General features: G+C 39.5%; 1 protein-coding gene across 1 annotated transcript in view; it reads right to left on the bottom strand.

The window, feature by feature from the left end:
* Window positions 1-458: 458 nt before the first annotated feature.
* The window catches only part of LOC132160225 (zinc finger protein 721-like), a 39128-nt gene continuing 13748 nt past the window's right edge, over window positions 459-25838 (bottom strand). Inside the window, exons 4-8 of the mRNA XM_059569961.1 lie at window positions 24676-24888; window positions 24409-24598; window positions 19159-19219; window positions 6354-7583; window positions 459-4044 (exon numbers count right to left, since the gene is read on the bottom strand). Of these exons, the coding sequence (XP_059425944.1) occupies window positions 2540-4044; window positions 6354-7583; window positions 19159-19219; window positions 24409-24598; window positions 24676-24888 (3199 nt within the window). The 3' untranslated portion in view covers window positions 459-2539. The remainder of the gene's footprint in view (window positions 4045-6353; window positions 7584-19158; window positions 19220-24408; window positions 24599-24675; window positions 24889-25838) is intronic.

Below are 25838 nucleotides of genomic sequence, written 5' to 3'. Positions count from 1 at the left end.
TATAGTTCAGATATAAACTCTGATGTGTATGTTAGCGATTAAAATAGAGTAAATCACATTTTGAAACTAAATTGACACTTCAAATGACGATTTATCGAATGTATTGTTACACCATTAGGTGGCAAAAAGGGGCTGTTAAAATTTATTTGTCTTTAAATCATACAGGAGATTCGTTCAAGAATGCAGATTCATTCAGTAATACATCTGGAGTGAGTCATTTATTCATAAATTACATGTGGTTTTGTTTAGTTGTCTAATATTAAAGTTTTTTTTCCAGAATTTTGAGAGAAACCCACAGCTTCCATTGGGGAAGGAAAAAAAAAAAACATCAATCCACAACCATGCAGTTCTATGCAGCACACAAACACATCTTAAAGAGTCCAGTTTTTATGTAGCCTGTTAGCTTTTGTTCATGGTATTTAGCTCCAATAAATGGTTTGCAAAAAACAGACACAGGATTAATGTTTGATATCATTATTTAATCACATTGGAATCAATACAATTCAAATAATACCCAATCCTATTTATCTGTACATACATTATACTGTCTATTGTATTTTGTCTATCGTGTATTGCCTTTACACATTTATTTTTAATCACTTATTTTTATTTTGTTATCTATTTTATTTTGTGTCTCTATCGCTTGACATCTTAAAGCTCTTTCTGATTCTAAAAAAGTGCATATAGCTGCTAATTTTTTGTTAATTTTCAAATATAAAACTTTTCAAAAGGTTTTCAGTGAGATTCTCAGTTCTTTTTTAACATTGTCATTAATGTTTTCATCTGCCTTGATAATACTGATAATCGTGATAACTTTGGTCACTATAATTGTGATATGAAATTTTCAAAAAGTTCCATCCAGGCCCGGATTAGGAATTCAGATGCACCTGGGCACAATGTATTTTTATGGCCCCTAGGCACAATGTCCATGTCGATATAATCAAAATATGAGGAGCAATTCATTTATTTCTGACAGGAGACCAATGCCATATCATCTGCATACTTTATGAGGGAGAGGTTATCTTCATCACAAGGCAGTTCATTGATGTATGAATAAAACAGTATTGGAGACAGGACGCATCCCTGCAGTACCCCAGTATTCAAAACCAAGCAGTCACACATGACATTATTAATACAAACACGCAGAAGTCGATCTCTTGATAATTCCTTAATCCATGATATCATCCAACAACTAATACTTAAATCATAAAGGCGAGTATTACTCCATAAAGAGTATTCTAATACATACATTTTTGGCTTATTTAGATAATGTTGAACTTTATTTATATGAGTGAGGGAGGTGTCCACAGTGCTCCGACTGGCCCCATATCTAAACAGTAGGGAGTCAATGGATCTCCCTTACACACTGTGCTCCATACATGCAAAGAACTGATGTGAGTAATTGGACTAAAGCCATTTGCCAATTATTCCAGAGTGAATATACAAAATCATCAAATTTTTCAATGGTTCAATGTCAGTTCAGTCGCAAGACGAGTCTATTGAAAGTGACATGACTTCAGCTTTCTTCATGTCCGATAAAAGACTGGACAGACACTCACCCACCAATACCTCTGCTCTTCTTGTTACCATGCAATCGGATAATGGCACCTTCTTTAATAGCTCCGCATCCATTTAATTTTTTTGCTCTGTCATCGTGATTTAAAACATCCTTCATGTGAATTGCAGTTTTTAATTAATGCTGCATCCGTGAATGACTTTTTGGTCTTTGACAGGTTCCAAGCCACATGCATTCACCTGCAAGGATGTGTTTTTGTGAAGAACAGCAACTGATTGCTCGTAAGCTGCCAATTGTGTTACCTTCTGTTTGCGGCTCTCACAATGTTCTGGATAATTGCAGTCAAGATTGCTGTGCAATGTATTGAAATGGCGTTAAATGTTAGTCTGCATGCATAACATGGTGGCTTTGCATTGTGGTGGTCAGGCAAATAAAATTAATTTGTTCAGTCCATTCACATTTGTATAGTTTATTTTCTATTTCCACTTTTTTTTATACTGTTAGACTAAGCTGTCAATGCTTTATTTTAATTTTCACCAACATTACCTTAATAGCACTGCTTGAAATTAGCACAGGCTGCCAATTGAGGAACCCCAACATCATATCTCATAATAATGACATCATGTCTCATAATAATGACATACTTTCAAGCCACCAACAAAATGTTCTGTCACTTATTGTGGTTGTTAGGAAACTACCTTACACAGAAGAGACTGTATTGCTCAGCACATAGGGATGAAGAGCTTACTGTGATTTCAGCTGTGATTGTTGTGAGTGAATTAAGAAGACAACGCTGTGAAACTAAATGCACAGATGACCATAGTATGGTTTCTTTATTGTATGAATCTTCATGTGTAGCTTCAGAATCTCTTGGTGCAGTGTGAACCGTTTGAAAAATTTTCTCCAGTGTGAATCCTTTGGTACCATTTTAAATTGACTGGCAAAGAAAGTCTTCCTACACTTAATGCAAATATGAGCTCTTACAACAGTGTGTTTGTGATTTTAAACTTTGCAACTTCCACATTAAGAAAGTGAAAGCGGCTTCTCTTGCTTATGAACTGTCAGGTGTCTCTTCAGGGATGATGATACAAGAAATGTTTTACCACATTGATCACATGCGTACGGATTTTCTCCATTGTGTTTTCTCATGTGAGCATCAAAACTTTGTTTGCGTGTAAAGCTCTTCCCGCACTGATCACATGCGTACGGCTTCTCTCCCGTGTGGATCATCATGTGTGCTCTAAGACTTTGTTTGCGTGTGAAGCTCTTCCCGCACTGATCACACGTGTGCGGTTTCTCTCCAGTGTGAATCTGCTCATGTCTTTTCAGATCTACTGACCAACGAAATATCTTGTCACAGTGTGAACACTTGTAAGGTTTTTCTCCAGTGTGAATCCTCTGGTGCCGTTTTAAAAGATTCACTGCAACAAAAGTCTTCCCACACGCAAAGCACACATAATCTCTCACACCGTCATGTAATTTCTGATGGGATTTTAAACCATCCAGCCGTGTAAAACTTTTTTCACATAAAGAACATGAATAAGGCTTCTCTTTCAAATGGACTGTCAGGTGTTTTTTCAGGGTTGACGAATCAAGAAATGTTTTGCCACACTGATCACATGCATACGGCTTTTCTCCACTGTGGACTCTAATGTGAACATCAAAACTTTGCTTTAATGAGAAACTCTTTCCACACTGATCACATGTGTACGGCTTCTCTCCTGTGTGGATCCTCATGTGGACTCTAAAACCTTGTTTGCGCATGAAACTCTTCCCGCACTGATCACATGTGTATGGCATCTCTCCAGTGTGGAACGTCTCATGTCTTTTCAGATCTACTGACCAACGAAATATCTTGTCACAGTGTGAACACTTGTAAGGTTTTTCTCCGGTGTGAATCCTCTGGTGCCGTTTTAATAGATTCACTAAAGCAAAAGTCTTCCCACATGTAAAGCACACATAATCTTTAACAGCGTCATGTAATTTCTGATGAGATTTTAAACCCTCCAGCTGTGAAAAACTCTTTCCACATGAAGAACATGAATGTGGCTTCTTCATATGAACTGTCAGGTGTGTCTTCAATTGTGATGCTCTAAGAAATGTTTTGCCACACTGATCACAAGCGAAGGGCTTTTCTCCAGTGTGGATCTTCATGTGTCGTTTAAAGTTTGTTGAATGTATGAAACTCTTTCCACACTGATCACAAGTGAACTGCTTCTCTCCAGTATGAACACTCATGTGAAACACAAGACTTCGACTGTAATGGAAGCTCTTTCCACATTTATCACATGTATACGGTCTCTCTCCAGAATGAACTCTCATGTGAATCTTAAGACTTTGTTTGTATTGGAAACTCTTTCCACATTGATCACACATGTGTGGCTTTTCTCCCGTGTGGATTCTCATGTGAATCTCAAGAGCGTTTTTGTATGTGAAACTCGTTCCACACTGAGTGCAGGTGAAAGATTTCTCAGGTTTGACATGAGGTTTCTCCTCCACTTCACTAATCTCATTCGCTTCCATCAGGTCTGAAAAGCAAGAAAAAAAAAAGTTTACATAAACCAAAATTATTCAAAAACAGGAATCTGAATTGAAAGGACAGAAAAGTGAGCCATGTTTTAATAGCAGAAAATAGACAACTGTTATATAAAATTCTAATAATTTTGTTTTTTTTATCAAATTTATGTATCCCTAAAACTTTGCATTAATTATGTACATTGTTCATTCCTTTATTGCTTTTAAAGCATTATGTTTTTAAAGCTTAGGTAGTGTAGTGTTGTGGTTAGAACTAGGGATGCACCAATATTGGGCCCGATACAGAGCTCCTGTACACAAACTCGTTAAAATGTCCCGATACCAAATGCCGATACCACACAGCATGTGATAAAGAAACACAGACAACAGAAAAACAAACAGCAGAATGGAGATACTAGAGATTAAGGATGTCAAAAAGTATATGTATGCAATGAATATGTTAAACATTCAGTAGTAACATCTGTATAGCTTATGTGCGCGAGCTGATAAGCAAAGCACACTGAGTGGATTGAGCGTGCAGCGGCGCAGATGAAACTGAGGAGGATATACAGTCAAACTAAAAATTATTTAGAGACCAGACAGAATTTTTTTATTTTTTACTAGTGGGTGCAGGACACTAAAGTTTATTTATGTAAGAGAAGATAGCAAAATAAAGTAAACTGTGACAAATTCTACCCAAAAATTCTTCATACAGTGGACTACCAGTAAAACTGATACAAAAATTTGGGACCAATTATTAAGACCGAGTCTGGGAAGCAATTTGAAGTTTTTTTGAAGATCAGGTTTGCATGAACCTGGATGATAGCATGCCCAGGAGACTACAAGCTGTCATTAAGGCTAAGGGTTCCCCAACTAAGTATTGAGAGTTGTGTAAATACTGTCATACAGCTGTCTGAATAATTTTTGGTTGATTGTAATCCATTACATACCTTTCTATCAAAGCTATCTAACATGATCAAGCTTAATTTGATCTGACACAATTTAACTGTTCTTGTTCTATTTTATTATAATTTTCTAAACTACAGCGAATATACTGTGATAATGTGAGAAATGTTGAAGATGTCTGAATAAATTTTTGTTTGACTATCTATTTGATAAATTAAGATAATCAACTAACATTAAACATACTCTTTTGGTTTATGTACCCAATATAAAAAAAATAAAAAAAATTACAAATGAAATAAAAATATTGGTATTAGTAATCTGTATCGGCAATTACCAAAAATAAAAGTATCAGTACCGGGCGAGTATCGATGCTTCCCTAGTTAGATCTAGGTTTGTGACGATCAGATATCACTATTTGAGTGGACAGCAATTTTCAGTGGTGTTCCAAACCATAGTGGACATTCTCGAGTGCACTCAATAAATCCCACAATGCACCACAATAACGAGTGTACAACCGATGTACACTCAACGCCTAGACAATACCCATAATTCACCTTGATGCACATGCTGTTTTTAGCTGTCATAAATGCAAGAGAAAAGGCACACACTGACTGAATTTTGTCTTTGTCTAACGTGCGTTTTTGCCCTTGGATTGTTCTCTGGTTTTTGATCTTTTGATGCCTTCCCTGACCTTCGCATGCTCGTGGATTACTCTTTTGTGCTGTCCTTTATGCTACTGTTTGCTGGTCTTTTTTGGCCCTGCCTGTATGACAAAGTTTTTTAATAAATGCCTGCACATCGATGTCCAACGACGATGTCATGCACTTCTGTTACAACTGTATATATGTACATTTTAAAATTATTATTATATGGTGAGTTTTTAAGACGCCACAGAGTGTGATGCCCATACCATGAGTGTTTCATTGTCTGTTGAAACTTCACATGGTGAAAGTCTAGATTGACTGCAGCTTAAACTGGTTTTAAATTAAGAATATTTAGCATTAGCTGTGTCCTTCAGGTTTCACTCAATAATTTTCCTCATTTTAATAAATGGGGCATTTCTTAACATTTTGACATCATTTGGGCTCTTTTCTTTTTGTTGACTGTTTATTGCCAAAAAATTATATTGAGAACTATCCAGAGAAATTATGTTGATATATATTCTAGGTCAAATTGATGCAAAAACAAAAATACAATATAAAATGAAAGCGCTAAAATTACATTCAGATTTATCTTTGACTATCAAAATGAAAGTTTCTCAAACCTTCCTTATTGACCATTTGTTGAAAACCTAAATATTTAACCATTACCCATTCCATAGTTTATAATTTCATCTAAATCTGAAAAACTGCTTGAAGCTTTATAACAATGTTCTTCAGCATCATGAATGAATGAAAAATGAAGAATAAACACCAACCTCTCTGTTCTTCCATGTGTTTCATTCTGCTTGGTTCTGGATCACTCATGTTCTCACTTTCCTCTTTAATAAATTCAGTCTTTGCAAATTTTTCTTCTTCCTGATGGTTTGATTCTTGTTTGCACTTGTAAACTGATGGAGAAATTCCAGCATTTGTTGGTGCTCTAAGACTTTCTTTGTGTGTGGAACTCTTCTCCTTCGTATGAACTGTCAGGTGTTTCTTCAGGGCTGATGAAACAAGAAATGTTTTGCCGCATTGATCACATGCATGTGGCTTTTCTCCACTATGGATTTTCATGTGTCCTTTAAGGTTTGATAAACACGTGAAACACTTTCCACATTGATCACATGTGTACGGCTTCTCTCCCGTGTGGATCCTCATGTGGACTCTAAAACTCAGTTTGCGTGTGAAACTCTTCCCGCACTGATCACATGTGTATGGCATCTCTCCAGTGTGGATCCACTCATGTCTTTTCAGATCTACTGACCAACGAAATATCTTGTCACAGTGTGAACACTTGTAAGGTTTTTCTCCGGTGTGAATCCTCTGGTGCCGTTTTAAAACATTCACTGAAGCAAAAGTCTTCCCACACGCAAAGCACACATAATCTTTCACAGCGTCATGTAATTTCTGATGAGATTTTAAACCCTCCAGCTGTGAAAAACTCTTTCCACATGAAGAACATGAATGTGGCTTCTCCTTCATATGAACTGTCAGGTGTGTCTTCAATTGTGATGCTCTAAGAAATGTTTTACCGCATTGATCACACGTGAAGGGCTTTTCTCCAGTGTGGATCTTTATGTGTCTTTTATAGTTTGATGAATTTATGAAACTCTTTCCACACTGATCACAAGTGAACGGCTTCTCTCCAGTATGAACTCTCATGTGAAACACAAGACTTCGACTGTAAGGGAAACTCTTTCCACATTTATCACATGTATACGGTCTCTCTCCATTATGAACTCTCATGTGAATCTTAAGACTTTGTTTGTATGGGAAACTCTTTCCACATTGATCACACGTGTGTGGCTTTTCTCCTGTGTGGATTCTCATGTGAATCTCAAGAGCGTTTTTGTATCTGAAACTTGTTCCACACTGAGTGCAGGTGAAAGATTTCTCAGGTCTTTTCTTAAATTTAGTTTTAGTTTTTGAGTGACTCAGAGGTTTCTCTTCAGGTTTAACACGAGGTTTCTCCTCCTCTTCATTCAGTTCTTCACTCTTCTTGTTCTCTTCCATCGGATCTGAAATTAAATATGTTTTTTTAACAACAACAACTATAATAATTCAATTACATAATGTGACCACTCTGCTTGCAGATCATGTCACTTACATTTTCATACAGTTAATTAAATGGTGAATTTCTGCCAGTCATCTAATTTGTACTGCCATGGCCAAAAGTATTTACAGTGACATAAATTTCATTTTGTTAAGTTTGCCGCTTCAGTATTTGTTAGCATATCATAAGTATTAAAGGCTTTTATTGGCAAAAATATATAATGAGTCAATATTTACAGTGTTCACCCTTGTTCTATATAACCTCTTGAATTCGCTCTGGCATGCTGGATATTAGCTCCTGGGCCAAATCCTGACTGATGGCGATCCATTCCTTATTCCTTATCAACTGCCTTATTAGTTGATAACAATTTATGGGCTTCTGCTTGTCCACTCACCCTTTGAGGACTGACCACAAGTTCTCTATGAGACTGAGGATTGAGATCCGGGGAGTTGCCTGGCCACAGAACCAACATTTTAATGTAATGATCTTCAAGGCATTTCTTTTTCATTCTTGCTTTGTGATACGGTGCTACATCATGCTGGAAAATCCACGGATCATTACCAAATTCAATGGTAGCGTTCACCTTTTATTCTCCGAATAATACATTTTCTAGATTATCCAAACAGTCAGATGGGAGCTTCATCAGAGAAAATAATACCGACAAAGGATTTTCAAAGTCGAATTGGAATTTTCAAATGTTGCCGATATTTGACTGATAGTCTAATCATATGTTTTGGGGGTGGGGCAAAATACATTACCAAGAGTCAAGTCAGACATTTGACAGTCATAATTACGTTAATACACATGGAAAAAGGGGTAACGGACACCTCGCGGATATAAACGGGGTAAATAATATTTTACATTTTGATTAAAAGATAGTTAACATTAAACGTCAGCGAAACCCTAAGAATTAAAAAAAAAATTTTTTACAATGGTGCTCTCATTAAAACATTATGTATATAAAAGTAGTTATTAATATTCTGCATTTTTGTTTTGAGCTGCGTGCACTGAAGATGACCACTAGAATGAAGCAGCAGGTTTTTAAACAATGGTATTTAAATCATAATTTATCTCATATAAAAAACACGAAATGCCCCAAATGCATGAACGTGTCTAAACGTGTCAGAAACCTGTCAACTACACTCAAAAAATTCACACCGTTTTATTATAATAGTGTTCTAATTATGTTTTGTATATGACAGTACCAGTCATAGTTATTAATATTCTGCATTGTTGTTTGTCCTGCTCAGTAAAGAGTTAATCACCATTATACTAAAATAAAGTGCTTTACTGCAGCATAACTCAGCCAAATGCATCGTATATGAGATAAATAATATATATACACAATATATATTGAAATCACTTGTCGGCTACCCTACATAATTGAAAAAAATCCTTATTAAAATTTTAAATCACTGCCACCAAGATGCTCCTCTGTCAGTCACAAGTTATGGAAAGTGAAACTTAACTTTAATCTATGGGGTGGTTGGATTTATTCATGCAGTTAAGATATTGATTCGAAGCTGCTTTCTTTTCAGATTCTTATTGACAGCATTACCTTAATAATGCTGTATATTAACTTATTGGGAAAAAAACAGTAGTTCTATGTGAAATCAGACATTTGAGCACCCCCATATGGCCAAAATGGCATGATCATAACACCCCGCGCAAATATTAGGCTGTGAGATTATTAGCGAATCGGGTTTGGGACATCCTGAAGATTTCCTCACTGCAGCTGAACCTCTCTCCTTGAAGTTCTTGATGATCCGATGAATGGTTTTTTTCAGGTGCAATATTCTTTGTAGCAATTTCTTCGCATGTGAGGCTATTCTGATGCAGAGATGATAACTGTATGTGTTTCTTTGGAGGTAACCATTGTTAACAAAAACACAATGATTGGAAGTGCTTCTCCCCTCCTTTTACAGCAATCAGTCTGCTCTCAAATTCTAATTAGTATGATAGTGATTTCACCTGTCTAGTACCCATTCACACTTTAACATGTTCTGCTGCTGATATGATTAATCAATTAATGTTAGCTGGTCATGTTTTACTGTTTTACTTTTCACAGCAAAACAAATTTCACAGTTTTTTGATCCTGACACACAGGATCAAAAAACTGTGAAATTTGTTTTACTGTGAAAAGTTTCTTTTTTGGCCAATGAAGCTTTTAGCAATTATTTAAAATGCATCCGATACACTTTACACAATCTAGAAACAATGTGAATGAACACCACAACAGCTTAAGCAGCAAACTTTGCAAGACACAAAATGTCACTGCCAAAATTTTTGGCCATGACTGTACTGTAAAATTGTTTTGTAAATTTATACTAGTAATAATAGTTTGCAGATAAAAATTTTACAATTCTACATGTCCTGAAGTAAATGCCCCTAAAAGCCTCTTAGGCCCTGTTTCCACCAAATCATTTTTTCATGAGCCTAGCATATATTTTCATTTGTTTTTAATGGGAGGGTTTCATTTTTTTTTTAACGGCAGAAGCATGCGGAGGGTCTTTTTTTTCACGCTGAGCACTCGGGCGTTTTTTTCTATACTACACAACACAGTACTCCTTGAACTGGCTTCTGTCCAACTTCAGTTCTTGGACCAAGGAATGGTACTCATTAAGATGCCCTCAAAATCTCATGAACCCACACAGACCGGTGCCTCAATGCTATGAGGCATTGTATTTTCAGCAGAGCACCTAGCGTTTTCAGCTGGCTAAAACGCTTTGGTCAACACAGGGCCTTAATGCTGCTGCCAGGAGATTTGTTTACATTCAAACAATTTTTTTTGTCTGTAATGGAGCTGATTATATATTTTTTTTCTTCTGTGAACAATATGATTAAACAATGCTTAGACAATTTCTGTGTGATTTTTTTTTAAGTTGGCAGAATCAGAAAACTTAAAGAGAATGACTTTTTTTGTTGGCTCAAAATTCATTAAAACAACTTTTTCAAAAGCTTAAGTGATTTTCTTATATTTATTAGTTGAATATGTATAACTCAATGTTTTAACTGATTGCAAAAGTGGGAAAATCATTCAAAACGTATTGATTTGTGGTTGGAATGATTGATTAGTCGTTTAATCGCTCTATTTATTGTCAGAATAAAAGAATAATTTGTTGCAGCCCTAAAGATGTGTGACTTATAGAAGGTCAATTGGTCACAGTGTGACCTCTTAACCAAATTAAAAGGTGGCAAACTTTCAGTCCAGACAGCAGTCCAGTGGAGTAGATTGTTGTCATGAATCCGGTCCCTGACATTCCTTCCACTCCCACTACCACCAGAGATCTCTATAAACATTTAGACTGGAATCATTTCCCATAAACCCTGTGCCTAGGAACTAATCACTTACACACCTGTTTCTAATCAATCATACTTTTTAAGCTGCACTTTAAGTGGGCGGAATTATACATGTCGCAGCCAAGAGCTGAGTGACTTCCAGAAAAACTTTTTCATTCTGTGCTGCCCCATCAAGCTCTCATTGGATCCGCTCCACGTCTATAAATGAGATAAACGTCTGTACTTCCTCAACAGACCACGAAACCACCATTTTTTGACTTTTCATAAAAGTGCACTCAAAACAGTCGCGTTCATTAAAAAAAAAAAGTTGCGTTCAATCCTACGGTGGCTATCCTGATTTAGCAGGTCTGGTGTCTTGTATCACAAGTTCAATGATGCAGGTAGAGATGATTCTCTCCGGCCAATCAGTGATCAGCAGAGTTTACATTTACATTTTGGTAACAGTACGGCTCACTTGGAACCTCTGCCAAGGTGGAACAACTATACCCAACTATACCCATACCCTAAACCCCTAAAAGTGAGCTGTACCAAACCGTACCAAGCCATGACATGCAGTGGAAACCAGCCAATACACTCTCAGGCCGAATCCCATTTCTACTCTTTACCCCTTCCCTTTCCCCTACACCTTTGTTTTACACATTCACTTTACGGGGTTGGGGCACTTTGATTCTCTTTTGGTTGGAGGGGTAGGAGTAGGGGAAGGGCCAAAGTATCAAAACTTCTCCTCTCCAGCCACCCAATCCCCTCAGACCTCCTCCAAGCAATCTCTCCTACACTTTTACCAGCACTCACACACATTATAAACACGTCTCTCTTAACAGGCACCTTCCCCACTGCATTCAAGCAGGCTCAGGTAACCCAACTGCTCAAAAAACCTACATTACTTACAGATAGCTACAGACCTATGTTACAGTGTCTTCCACTGACTACCGGTTGCGGCTCGCATCAAGTTCAAGACATTGAAGCTTGCATATAGAATAGCCACAGGCTCTGCACCCGCCTACTTCCACTCACTACTAAGAATCTACATCTCCTACAGAAGTCGGAGATCCGCAAGTGAGTGACACCTCATGGTACCATCACAGAGAGGCTCAAAATCACTTTTCAGAACATGCTCGTTCACCATCCCTTGCTGGTGGAATGATCTTCCCATCTCTATCCAGAATCCTTGACAATTGTCAAGTGACAGCTGAAAACTCATCTCTTTGAAGTTACTATCAAGGTGAAATTCATCATAGCTCGCCTAGTATAGACCCAGCTCTCAACCCAACTTTGAGAATATGTTGACGGCGATATCTTTTTTTTAATCGCCCAAAAAAAATCTCCCGTTAACACCGATAAATGCCCACCACTAATTTGTACGTTTTAAAATTATTATTTGATAAGTTTAATTTATGTTTTTTAAAAAGATGCCACAGAGTGTTATGCCATATCACGAGTGTTTCATTGTCTGTTGAAATTTCACATGGTCTAGATTTACCGCGGCTTAAACTGGTTTTAAATTAACAATATTTAGCATTAGCTGTGGCCTACATGTTCCACTCAATGATTTTCCTCGATTTAATACATTTCTGAAAATTGTGAAATCATTTGGGCATGAAGGGATGTAAGAAACAAAAATCTCTATAGCTATTAGAGCTGAAACAACGAATCGATTTAATAGATTAAAATCGATTATTAAAATAGTTTTCAACTAATTTAGTCATCGATTCGTTGCTAAATAACTTTTATTTGCCGTAAGCGGCTCATTTCATGCATATTTCAAATCTGCGGTGACCAAAGTGTGGCAGTAATGAGCCACCGGAGGTTTTACTTAGCCAGTACAGCAGGAGAAGTAGCGAATAGCCAATAGCTGGCCTTGTTTTATGTCACGTGCTTCCCGAACAGCGTCTCTGCAGCATTCAGCGTGATGTGGGAGTACTTTACTTTGAGCCTTCAAAAAAGAAGAGTAACCTGTAAACTCTGCACTACTTAACTGTTTAAGGGGACGTTCACATATCGAGTCTTTTGCGCGCTCAAGTTCGTTATTTCCAACACCGCACCGCATCGAGTTAAAAACATTTCAACTTTTCAGAATGCAGCAGGCGCACCGCGGGTCATGTGACAAGAACTAACCAATCAGCTTCATCCTTTCCCATAACAACGTTAAAAGCTCAGTCAAGATGAAAGGAACAGCTGATCATAGTTGTATATGGATTTCCATTTTGAAATAAATTTAGTAGCAGAGCTACTGCAAGCGATTTTTTGAGCTGCAAATCCATTTATCCTTTGCTGAAATTTCCGCGTCTTCAAGGAGAGAGCACGTCATGGTTGCTTAGCAAAGGCAGACGCTTCAGGGGCGCAACTGCACGAGCGCTTTGGAAAGGAGGAGAAAGCGGTGCGCCTAGCGTTTTCCATGCGTTTTTAGGCGCGATTTGTGAACGGCCCCTAAGACTTTCATTTGTGCAGATTCTCCAGTACAATGTTGTTTGCAAATGTTTAGTCGTAAAAGCTGATAACATTGCTTTTTAACAGTTAACATTTAAAGCTTTACAAACATGTTCTGTGATCAGTTTGTCGTTTACCAGTTCAAAATTCAGTCGTGCAGCCTAATTATGACTGAATGAGAGAGGTAAATGTTTAAAGATATTTGAAATGCACTTTTTTTTCCTAAGTATTCACTGCTCTTTTTCACACAGCAGGTTTTTTTGTGTGTGTCCAATTTTTTTTTCTGGACAACCTTCTGATGGATTTTACTTTAAATTGTGAGTTCCATTCAGGTTTCATGCCATTGGCACTTTTTTCGAAGGATTGTTCACAATTTCACAGCAAAAGCTATAAAGCTGTTTCCAAGTAAATAATAAAATGCAATGCACTGCAATTTTATTCTGTTTTATCCTTATTCTTCGTGAAAATATGTTCTGAAAGATTCCATGTTAAACTACTTTAGGAGCTCTAAGGACTGCCATGGTGAAAACATTATTTGAAATCTCCTTGTGAAATTTGCTAGAGTATGGGTCAGTGTTCTGATTGCAGAAGAGTTCGACAAAGGATTACTAACACAATAAAACAACTCCAGGTATATTTTTGATGAGGATATGACAGAGCAAAATGATTAAAATCTCTTAAAAATATATGCTGAAGGATAAAGACCATTTATTAATAATTTACTTAGGGAAAAAATGGAAAAAACTAAAATATAAGTACATAAACCGATTAATCGAAAAAATAATTGACAGATTAATCGATTATCAAAATAATCATTAGTTGCAGCCCTAATAGCTATGCATAACTCCTAATTATCAATTAGAAAATTTATCAGTAACCATAAATAAGCTTTTGCATAATTTATGCTAACAACCCTATCAGCCATTCCGGAAAGTTCCTTTACTTGATATTTTTTGTTGACTGTTTATTGCAAAAAAAATATATTGAGAAATATCCAAATGTTCAGGTCTAATTGATGCAAAACCATAAATACAATATAAAATGAAAGACCTAAAATTACATTCCAATTGATCTGATTTTGACATTCAAAATGAAAGTTTCTCAAAATTCACTTATTGACCATTTGTTGAAAACCATATAAAAGAAATGTTCTACACATTCCATAGTTTATAATTGTATCTAAATCTGAAAAACAGCTTGACACTTTATAACAATGTTCTTCAGCATCATGAATGAAGAATAAACACCAACCTTCTTCCATGAGTTTCATTCTGCTTGGTTCTGGATCACTCATGTTCTCACTTTCCTCTTTAATAAATACAGTCTTTGCAGATTTCTCTTCTTCCTGATGGTTTGATGCTTGTTTGCATTTGTAAACTGATGGGGAAATTCCAGTATCTATTGGTGAAATCACTGATGGTGTGATCCTCATGTGTGCTCTAAGACTTTGTTTGCGTGTAAAGCTCTTCCCGCACTGATTACATGTGTGCGGTTTCTCTCCAGTGTGGATCCTCTCATGTCTTTTCAGATCTACTGACCAACTAAATCTCTTGTTGCAGTGTGAACACTTGTAAGGTTTTTCTCCGGTGTGATACCTCTGGTGCAATTTTAAAAGATTCACCAAAGCAAAAGTCTTCCCACAATGAAAGCACACATGATCTCTCACAGGATTATGTAATTTCTGATGGGATTTTAAACTTTGCCTCCATGAAAAACTTTTTCCACATGAAGAACATGAATATGGTTTTTCCTTCATATGAACTGTCAGGTGTTTCTTCAGGGCTGATGAAACAAGAAATGTTTTGCCGCATTGATCACATGCATGTGGCTTTTCTCCAGTGTGAATTTTCATGTGTCCTTTAAGGTTTGTTAAACACGTGAAACACTTTCCACATTGATCACATGTGTACGGCTTCTCTCCCGTGTGGATCCTCATGTGGACTCTAAAACTCAGTTTGCGTGTGAAACTCTTCCCGCACTGATCACATGTGTATGGCATCTCTCCAGTGTGGATCCACTCATGTCTTTTCAGATCTACTGACCAACGAAATATCTTGTCACAGTGTGAACACTTGTAAGGTTTTTCTCCGGTGTGAATCCTCTGGTGCCGTTTTAAAACATTCACTGAAGCAAAAGTCTTCCCACATGTAAAGCACACATAATCTTTCACAGCGTCATGTAATTTCTGATGAGATTTTAAACCCTCCAGCTGTGAAAAACTCTTTCCACATGAAGAACATGAATGTGGCTTCTTCATATGAACTGTCAGGTGTGTCTTCAATTGTGATGCTCTAAGAAATGTTTTACCGCATTGATCACACGTGAAGGGCATTTCTCCAGTGTGGATCTTTATGTGTCGTTTAAAGTTTGATGAATTTATGAAACTCTTTCCACACTGATCACAAGTGAACGGCTTCTCTCCAGTATGAACACTCATGTGAAACACAAGACTTCGACTGTAAGGGAAACTCTTTCCACATTTATCACATGTATACGGTCTCTCTCCAGAATGAACTCTCATGTGAATCTTAAGACTTTGTTTGTATGGGAAACTCTTTCCACATTGATCACACATGTGTGGCTTTTCTCCCGTGTGGATTCTCATGTGAATCTCAAGAGCGTTTTTGTATCTGAAACTTGTTCCACACTGAGTGCAGGTGAAAGATTTCTCAGGTCTTCTTTTCTTAAATTTAGTTTTAGTTTTCGAGTGACTCAGAGGTTTCTCCTCCACTTCATTCAGTTCTTCACTATTCTCGTTCTCTTCCATCTGGTCTGAAAGAAAAAAAAAGGTTTACATTTTCAGTAAAACAAAATAATTCAAAAACAGGATTATGAATTGTAAGGACAGAAAAGTGAGCCTTGATGTAAAATCATTTTGATGCAATAATTTTTACACACATATACATACATACATATACACCTAAAGGATTATTAGGAACACCATACTAATACTGTTTATCTATCTGCTAATACTGTGTTTATCTATCTATCTGTGTTCCATACTAAAACATGGGTTTATCAATGTTTTTCTATTGTTATACGTGTATGCCTTTGGACTAAAATGTACTGAGTTGCTTTATGCATTTTTGAGATAACAAATAAATGGAGCAGCCATGACTGAACAAGTATGTTTTCTCATTTTATGTAAAATAATTTAACATATTAGTACGACTATACTAAGCCCCTTTCACACTGCGATTCCGGTAAATACACGGGTAATGTGTTCCTGGGTCGCTAGATTTTGCACTTTCACACTGCCAGTGATTACCCGGGATACGTGCGTGCTTACAACCCGTAAAGGTCCCGTATTGACACGTGACATCAGGGCGTGACGTGTAATGTACGAGTCGAAAACGTTAGGCACATTATACTTTCAGTGAAGCTGGCGAACGATCTCGGCGTCAGCGCAGAAAGTGAGGAACTGATCTCTGCTTCATTACAGTTTGCACATTTTTTTTTGTCGCAAACGTTTATCTTCCTTCAAAACAGCCGGTAAAAGAGTCGCGCAATAAGGTGTGTCATCACTACGACATAGCATTAGATCTGGCTTTTGTTCACACAGCGCTCGTCCCGGGATTCAACCCGGCAAAGTTACTAGGTGCCCGACCCAGGTTCAATGCTGGTATCAATCCCGGGACGTGTTTGCTTTCACACAGAAGGCGACCCGGCAATGTTCCGGCAATTTGCCGGGTCCGACGTGCAGTGTGAAAGGGGCTCTAGTGATGCGTGGGTCGTCTCGTAAACCCATGGGTCGGGTAAAGAAATTGTCACTTTATTTGCCGGGCGGGTTGGAGCGTGTCTTTAAAAACAAAAAAAATATCCATGTATGTTGTAGTGTTTGGCGATATGGTCTTTTTTTTATCAGATTAGATCAACGATACACGATATTATCGTACATGGGTGGAGCAAGAGAGAGACTCTTTGTTCTTGTCATACCATAACTATTTGGTGTTTTAAAACGTGCAGGTGCACAAGAAAGAGCCTATGGAATCACCAATAATCGAAAAAAATATTTTCAAACATACTGATAAATATAAAGATACTGTATTTAAACAGCTAGTCATATATAGTTGGACGCAGCTGTCATATCGTCCTGTGACAAATTTGCTGCATCTGCGCATGGAAGTTATCAGTCTAAATGTTCAGAAAAATCAGTCAACGGTGAAAATCAATAGTAGATTTAATTTGACGTCCAACAGTTGAACACTAATATTGGACATAAACAAACATAAATATAAAGTAGGCTATACAAAACAGGTAAGTTGATATATTTGGTGTAAAGTTAAATTGAACTGATCATCAGTCATACAGCGCTCCGGATCGCACGCCTCATGACGAGACCGACGCACCGCCATAGAAACAAGAATGAGATGCATTCTAACATAACTGTGGCATTCAACTCAGTTAGTGAGGGCTCGTTTAAAATATTACACACATATAGGCCGTTCAGATTACTTGTTAAAGTGCAATGAAATACCTTATATCTGCAGATGATGTACGTCTGTTTGTGGATGGAGACTTCACCGGCTACATGCGCTAATCCTCATTTGCGCAGGTGTGTGTGAAATGCGGTGCTGAAGTAACTGGGCAGTTTGATAGCTGAATTATAAAAAGCGGGTAAGGAAATTTTACTTTATTTGAGGGGCGGGCCAAATAATTTCATAAAAGCAGGACCCGCAGGTTGGAAAAAATTATAGTGTAGTCTAGTGATGCGCGGGTCGGGGTTTTTTCCAAACCGCGCAATAGACTATACTATAATAATAATATATGTAGACTGATGTACACCTCTAATACAAAGTAATAAATTACTGTCACTGTAACTTTTTTAATCCTAAATCATTGGTAAAATATCGAAGCTGGAGATATTTTTAATCTTTATAAGGATGTCGGCTTCTGTCAAGTTCTTTTTGCAATGCAACTACAATGTAAACTATATTTTTTTAGTGACGTGACATTCAGCCAAGTATGGTGACCCATACTCAGAATTTGTGCTCTGCTTTTAACTCATCCAAAGTGCAAACACACAGAGCAGTGAACACACACACACACACTGTGAACACACACCCGGAGCAGTGGACAGCCATTTATGCTGCGGCGCCCGGTGAGCAGTTGGGGGTTCAATGCCTTGCTCAAGGGCACCTAAGTCATGGTACTGAAGGTGGAGAGAGAACTGTACATGCACTCCCCCCACCCACAATTCCTGCCGACCCGAGACTCGAACTCACAACCTTTCGATTGCAAGTCCGACTCTCTAACCATTAGGCCACGACTTCCCCGTACTTTTTTACATTGGGCGATGATTATTGCGCATCTAGTCAGTAAAGCCGATAATCTAATCAGCGGTAAATACCATCAGGTGTGTGCGTGATCGTTGTTAGCTGACAAGATAACCATTGATTTGCGCAGCTTGACAGTTAACAATGGCTCCATATAATAGCTGCTCTATGTGAAATCATACACCTGGTGGAATTTACCACTGATCAGTGCAACCCTATTTTCCATATATTATACATTTGTAATGTAAACTATGTTGAGAAATGTCTAACATTTGGGTAAAATTGTTGCAAACATATAAATACAATATTAATATAAATTAAAGAGCTAAAATTACATTCAGATTGATCTGATGTTGACAATCAAAATGAACGTTTCTCAAACCTCACTTCATTTCCTGAAACCCAAAATATGAAGAAAACTTTGTACCCATTTCATGCTAGTAAAAATATTTATATAAATCTGATTAACTGCTTGAAGCTTTATAACATTAATGTAATGTAAATGAATGAAGAATAAACACCAACCTCTCTGTTCTTCAGTGTGTTTCATTCTGCAGGGTTCTGGATCACTCATGTTCTCATGTTCCTCTTTAATATTTGCAGATTCCATTTCTTCCCATCAGGTCTGATGCTCGTCTGCACTAGTAAACAGATGGGAAAGTTCCAGCATTTGTTGCTGAAATCACTGACCTTGTGATTGTTGTTTCACTGATCATGAATTTCTGTGTAGCAGCAGCAGATCTGCCAAAGTCAACAATCAATCAGTTACTGAGTTTGTGTGTTTTTAATTAAACATTTATGCATTTACGCAAGTGAAGCTGATGCCCTCCAACTTCTATCTTTGAACTCTGACCATAGTCTAAATGTTGTCCGTCTGTAAATCATTATATTACTATAGTAAAGGTAACAGCATTGAGACAAAGAGCACATCAATTTAAAATGCTCATTAAGTAACGTCCTATCTATTTTGTTTTATTATGCCCTCGTATTTAATACGATTAATATATCTGCATAGAAATATAGAGTTCGGACATTGTGTGAATCAAAGGTATATATATATATATATATACTGTTCTGTTTCTTGCACAGACCGATTGTTTTATGATTATTTTTTTTTTATTTTTTTTTTATGTTTTAACCGTGATTCCCTTCCACTTCCATTATAAGACTGACAGATTGCAATGGTTTGTGTTAAAAATCTCAGTTTGTGTTCTGCTGAAGAAACAAAGCCACCTAACCTTACATCTTGGATGCCCTCGGGGTGAGCAGATAAACATCAAATTTTCAGTTTTGGGAGAATTATCCTTTTAAAACACGGCTATGTGCGACTGTGTTAAGTGCTTTTTGAGAAATGCACGTGAAACATTAACAAATGATCGTAGAAAACGCTCTTATGCGCTAATATCAATCGTTACAGGGAAACCCGGCCCTGGGTGTTCATGTCAGCAAACACAAAAACAGCACTGAACCCGAAGAAAACAAAACACAAATGAGCTCATGTATGTTGTCTACACTCTATATAATGCGTTTGATGGTTGTTTAAATATGAGAAATACCGTGAACTGTCCCCTCTACTCTGCTGTTGTCGTCCTCGTCTTATTCTTCTTCTTTATAACGACGGTTGGCATACATCTTATTGGTGCATTATCGCCCCCTTCTGTGCCGGAATGTGGATCAGGAAATTCACTATCTATTTCTACTACAAATTGAGGATTGAGGTGGGCAAGAGAAAAAACAAAAAACTTCCAAAAATTATTCCAAAAATACCCCATTACTTAAAAGTACATTTAGCATTTCATTTGGAAATCAAGGTCTGGAGTCTAGATGAAGACTGGAGAGGCACAGAATGCAAGCTGCTTGAAGTCCAGTGTGAAGTTTCTGACATCAGTGATGATTTGGGGAACTGTGACATCTGCTGGTGTTGGTCTATTGTGTTTTTTCAAGTCCAGAGTCAATGCAGCCATTTACCATTTTGGAGCACTTTATGCTCCCATCTGCTGACAAGCTTTAGGGAAAAGCTGATTTAATTTTGCAGCAAGACTTTTGCACCTGCCCACAGTGCCAAAACCACTTCCAAGTGGGTTGATGACCATTATATTACTGTGTTTGATTGGCCAGCCAACATGCCTGACCTGAACCCCATATGGAACATGAGAAACAGTCGATGTAACAATCCAGACAAATTGAAGGCTCAATATAGTGCCTCAGCAGTGCCACAGTCTAATCGCTTCCATGCCACACTCCTCATTAATGATGTTTTTTATGCTTAAGGAGGCCTGGATATTGAGTGCATAAATGAACATAGTTTAAAGAACTTGAACTTTTCTGTTTTGCAAATCCTTTTTGTGATTGATCTTAGGAAATATTCCAATATTTTGAGGTAATGGATTTTTTACTTTCATGGGCTGTAAGCTCCAATTATCCAAATTATACAAAAAAAAAAGTTATTTTACTTTATATATGTAATGAATCTAGAATATATTAATTTTTCACTTTTTGAAATGTTAGGAAAAAAAATTCACTTTTCCGCAATATCAATTTTTTATAGATGCATGTATTTATGTATGTGTATATATGCAGTAGGTGTGTTCAACTTGAAGCAGGGCTACAGATGATGATCAACGAGAGCAGCCGCTTGCAGTCGGGAGTGAAGTTGAAAACAGAGCATTCAAGCCGGACACTCCATTTCGTTTGTGACACTTATGCGGTGTTTGCATACTCTGTCACAGATGAAGTGAATAAAATGCAATATTTGTCAAATACACAGACATTTCAGAAAAATGTTTACGAGCAACAGAGACACTTTTTATATACTGCTTAATACAGCACCATCTGTTCAAGAATAAAGTTCAACATAAACATATACGATTTAAATACTAATAGTGGGGGTATATATGCTTCTATCAGTGTGTTTTAATAGATGTGACTCAATATAACATTGTGGCTACAGTAAAAACCAGTATAAACCTGAAACACACATGATCGCTATCAAGCAGTGAATCTGACCAATCGTAAACTAGCTTTGTCATCGTCAGAGCTCCTGCAACCCTCTGGAGACGCTGCGGTCGGCTGAGTCCTGACAGTAGACAACTTGTGCTTTTTGGCAGCTTATTATTGTAATTTCCCTTAGCTAACCACACATCATTTTTCAGGAAATGTCGAAAGGAAGAATTTGAATAGAGAATGAAACAGAGTCTAAAATGCAAAAATTCATTACAAAAACAAACAAAAACATGGTAAAGAATGAGTATACAGCACAAGAGGCTGGGGATGAGCCTTGATGAGACATGGGAACGTGTCTATGCACTAAAAATATCTGAGTGAAAACTCGACTTGTATGTAGTCTAGTTTGCCAGTTGGATTTGTTAGATTCGTTCCTTCATGTGTTTTCTTTTTTTCTAAATATAAACCAGTCAAATGTATTCTTATTTATAATTGTGACGAGTGGGGCGGGGCCGAGGGACATGGGAGCGAGGCCGGTGGAGTGATTGGAGATGAGCTACACCTGTTCGACCCACCGGTCTCGAGGCCCACGGAGGAGATGGAAGGATATAAAACTGGAGCGACGACAGTGAAGGACGAGAGAGGACCAGGCCTGGGCTTTTAGTTGTGTTTTGGTTTTATTTTGTGCGCACCAGTCGTCCGTGAGGGGCTGGTGCGCTGTTTTGTGTTTATTTTGAATAATTAAATGTTATTTGATTGTCCGCCGGTTCCCGCCTCCTTCTTCCGGATGAATATGAAAGCTTTTATCGTTACAGTGGTGCCGAAGCCCGGGAGAAGGAGGGACGCGCTGCTGAAGATCCCTCGCTGCTGTGGTGAATCCGCGGTGCCAACGAGCAGACGAGGAGTGTGCTGCCATGGACGCTCGAGGCGGTGGGCTGGAGCGAGTTGCCGGGGATGGGCGAGCTCGCTACCGGCCGCCCACGATAGGGAGGGGCGGCTGCCGTCCGTGAGGGAGCGGAGGAGTCTGTGCCGTTCGCCAGGTGGCCGGAGCCTGCTGCCATCCGGCGGAACGGGGAGGAGCAGGGAACGGGGGACTCCTGCCGGCTGCCCAAAACCGGAGGAGCCGTCCACCGGGCGGCGGAGGAGTGTCGTGCCGTCCGCCGAGGGCCGTCCAGTGCCACCGCCAGGCACCGCGAAGGAGATCACCCAGCTGGTGGAGGGCCGAGCAGCGGTGCGTCTGGGAACCGGATTTTTTTTTTTTTTTTTTCTCCCCTCTCTCGTCTCTGTCGCTCCTCCTTCCATCTCCTTTTCTCTCGCCTCGTCTGTCCTACCCCCAGGTTCCCGCAGGTCCCCGTGAGCGGTCCCCCCCGGAGCGAGGGGGGGGGGGTACAGCGCAGTCCCGGGAGTACCCCCCGGCCTGCGAGGGGCGATGGGGGTATGTGACGAGTGGGGGGGGGGCCGAGGGACATGGGAGCGAGGCCGGTGGAGTGATTGGAGATGAGCTACACCTGTTCGACCCACTGGTCTCGAGGCCCACGGAGGAGATGGAAGGATATAAAACTGGAGCGACGACAGTGAAGGACGAGAGAGGACCAGGCCTGGGCTTTTAGTTGTGTTTTGGTTTTATTTTGTGCGCACCAGTCGTCCGTGAGGGGCTGGTGCGCTGTTTTGTGTTTATTTTGAATAATTAAATGTTATTTGATTGTCCGCCGGTTCCCGCCTCCTTCTTCCGGATGAATATGAAAGCTTTTATCGTTACAGTGGTGCCGAAGCCCGGGAGAAGGAGGGACGCGCTGCTGAAGATCCCTCGCTGCTGTGGTGAATCCGCGGTGCCAACGAGCAGACGAGGAGTGTGCTGCCATGGACGCTCGAGGCGGTGGGCTGGAGCGAGTTGCCGGGGATGGGCGAGCTCGCTACCGGCCGCCCACGATAGGGAGGGGCGGCTGCCGTCCGTGAGGGAGCGGAGGAGTCTGTGCCGTTCGCCAGGTGGCCGGAGCCTGCTGCCATCCGGCGGAACGGGGAGGAGCAGGGAACGGGGGACTCCTGCCGGCTGCCCAAAACCGGAGGAGCCGTCCACCGGGCGGCGGAGGAGTGTCGTGCCGTCCGCCGAGGGCCGTCCAGTGCCACCGCCAGGCACCGCGAAGGAGATCACCCAGCTGGTGGAGGGCCGAGCAGCGGTGCGTCTGGGAACCGGATTTTTATTTTATTTTTTTCTCCCCTCTCTCGTCTCTGTCGCTCCTCCTTCCATCTCCTTTTCTCTCGCCTCGTCTGTCCTACCCCCAGGTTCCCGCAGGTCCCCGTGAGCGGTCCCCCCCGGAGCGAGGGGGGGGGGGTACAGCGCAGTCCCGGGAGTACCCCCCGGCCTGCGAGGGGCGATGGGGGTATGTGACGAGTGGGGGGGGGGGCCGAGGGACATGGGAGCGAGGCCGGTGGAGTGATTGGAGATGAGCTACACCTGTTCGACCCACTGGTCTCGAGGCCCACGGAGGAGATGGAAGGATATAAAACTGGAGCGACGACAGTGAAGGACGAGAGAGGACCAGGCCTGGGCTTTTAGTTGTGTTTTGGTTTTATTTTGTGCGCACCAGTCGTCCGTGAGGGGCTGGTGCGCTGTTTTGTGTTTATTTTGAATAATTAAATGTTATTTGATTGTCCGCCGGTTCCCGCCTCCTTCTTCCGGATGAATATGAAAGCTTTTATCGTTACAATAATTTTTTACTCTATTTAAATTCTATACACAAACTCTCAACACCCAATAACTGTAATTTTTTTCAAGCTAATTGTTTCTGAAAAAAATGACACCTTGCACTTGAACATACAGTAGCGTCACACCCCACATTGATTAAGGGCAATTTCAGTGAGGATCTGCAGCTGTCTTTCATTATCCCCTGTATCACCATGAAGGTTACAGAAAGCAATACACTGAGTGAACTTATCTGTTTCTTTCCCAGAGGGGCAGTACCAGGCAATCTCCACCACTCCATCCATCAATACTCTGGTTTTGCTGCTGCCTGGGCAGTTCCTGTGAAGACAATGTTTTGTTCTTCATTGATCAAACTGTTCAACAGTTGAGATTTGGATGAGGACACTGAACCAAACCTGAAGAAAGACACCATTGGTGTTTCTGCTTTCCAGATAGGCTGGATTTTTCCAATGGTTTCATTTTTAGCTTTTTTCATCTTCCAGCTCTTGTTAATTTGTCTGAATGTCCAGAGAGGAAACTCAATCTCTTGTGTGAATGGATCAGGAACAAGCAGAGGCAGAGCGTACTGGCACTGAGACTGTTTAGTCACCATCAGCTGCTTCAGGAAACTATCAGCACAATGAAACACAGCCATCTGAACATCCATCGGGTGAATAGCATCACTCTCATTTGTTTCTTCTGTAAACAATAGTATTTATGTGAAAACATCGACATCTTCAAATAAGTCACTGTTTCTTTGTTTTTCGTCATGCTGATTATTGGTCTCTTTAATTTTTATGTATCTTGCTGTAGTTCATCATCAGTAGTTTCTGTAGGAAATTCTGAATGAGGTCCTTCTCAGCACAAGACTCATGAGACTCTAATGAATGTGCGGTAAACTGAAGAACATCTGCAGCTTTAAGCTTACACTGATGTCTGTTATCAAGACAGAGACTTTGAAATAAATGCTCTACTTTTTCACTCATTCCACTATCTTTCCTTTAATTTAGTCTTGCAACATCTTGTGCAAAACAGCACAATTATCTCGTCCCCGCCAACATTTTTGGAAAAAGTTGCCAGCCACCACCAGCATTTTTGAGGATTTTCACTAAAATTGAATGGCCCACAGAATATCTAGTTGTATAATCCCTGCCACCGCAAATGCACACACCCATCTACGCTTTAGTCTAGCATGAAGAACCACCAACAAGGCCTGGTCACAGGATTGTAGGCTTGGAGTATAAAGATGAAGAAGTTCAGATAAATAGACAGGAGCTTTGTTATGTAGGGATTCATGAACAAAGAGAATTTTAAAGTCTATTCTCTGACAAATCGGCAACCAGTGAAGGGATCTGAGAATTGGAGTGATGTGTTCATGTTTACAACACTTTATGGTAAATGGTCTGCATTTATATAGTGCTTTTTTTATATATATATATAGTTGCCTCACATTCACCCATTCACTCACTCATTCATACACCGACTGTGGTGTCAGCCATTCAAGGCGCCATCCAGCTCGTCGGGAGCAGCCGGGGTTAGGTGTCTTGCTCAAGGATTTCGTGTTACGATCGGAGACCCA

This window comes from Carassius carassius, chromosome 16 (genome assembly GCF_963082965.1).
Source record: "Carassius carassius chromosome 16, fCarCar2.1, whole genome shotgun sequence".
Taxonomy (NCBI): domain Eukaryota; kingdom Metazoa; phylum Chordata; class Actinopteri; order Cypriniformes; family Cyprinidae; genus Carassius; species Carassius carassius.
Note: the sequence above shows the minus strand (reverse complement) of the source record. Positions and strands in the feature narration are given on the sequence as shown.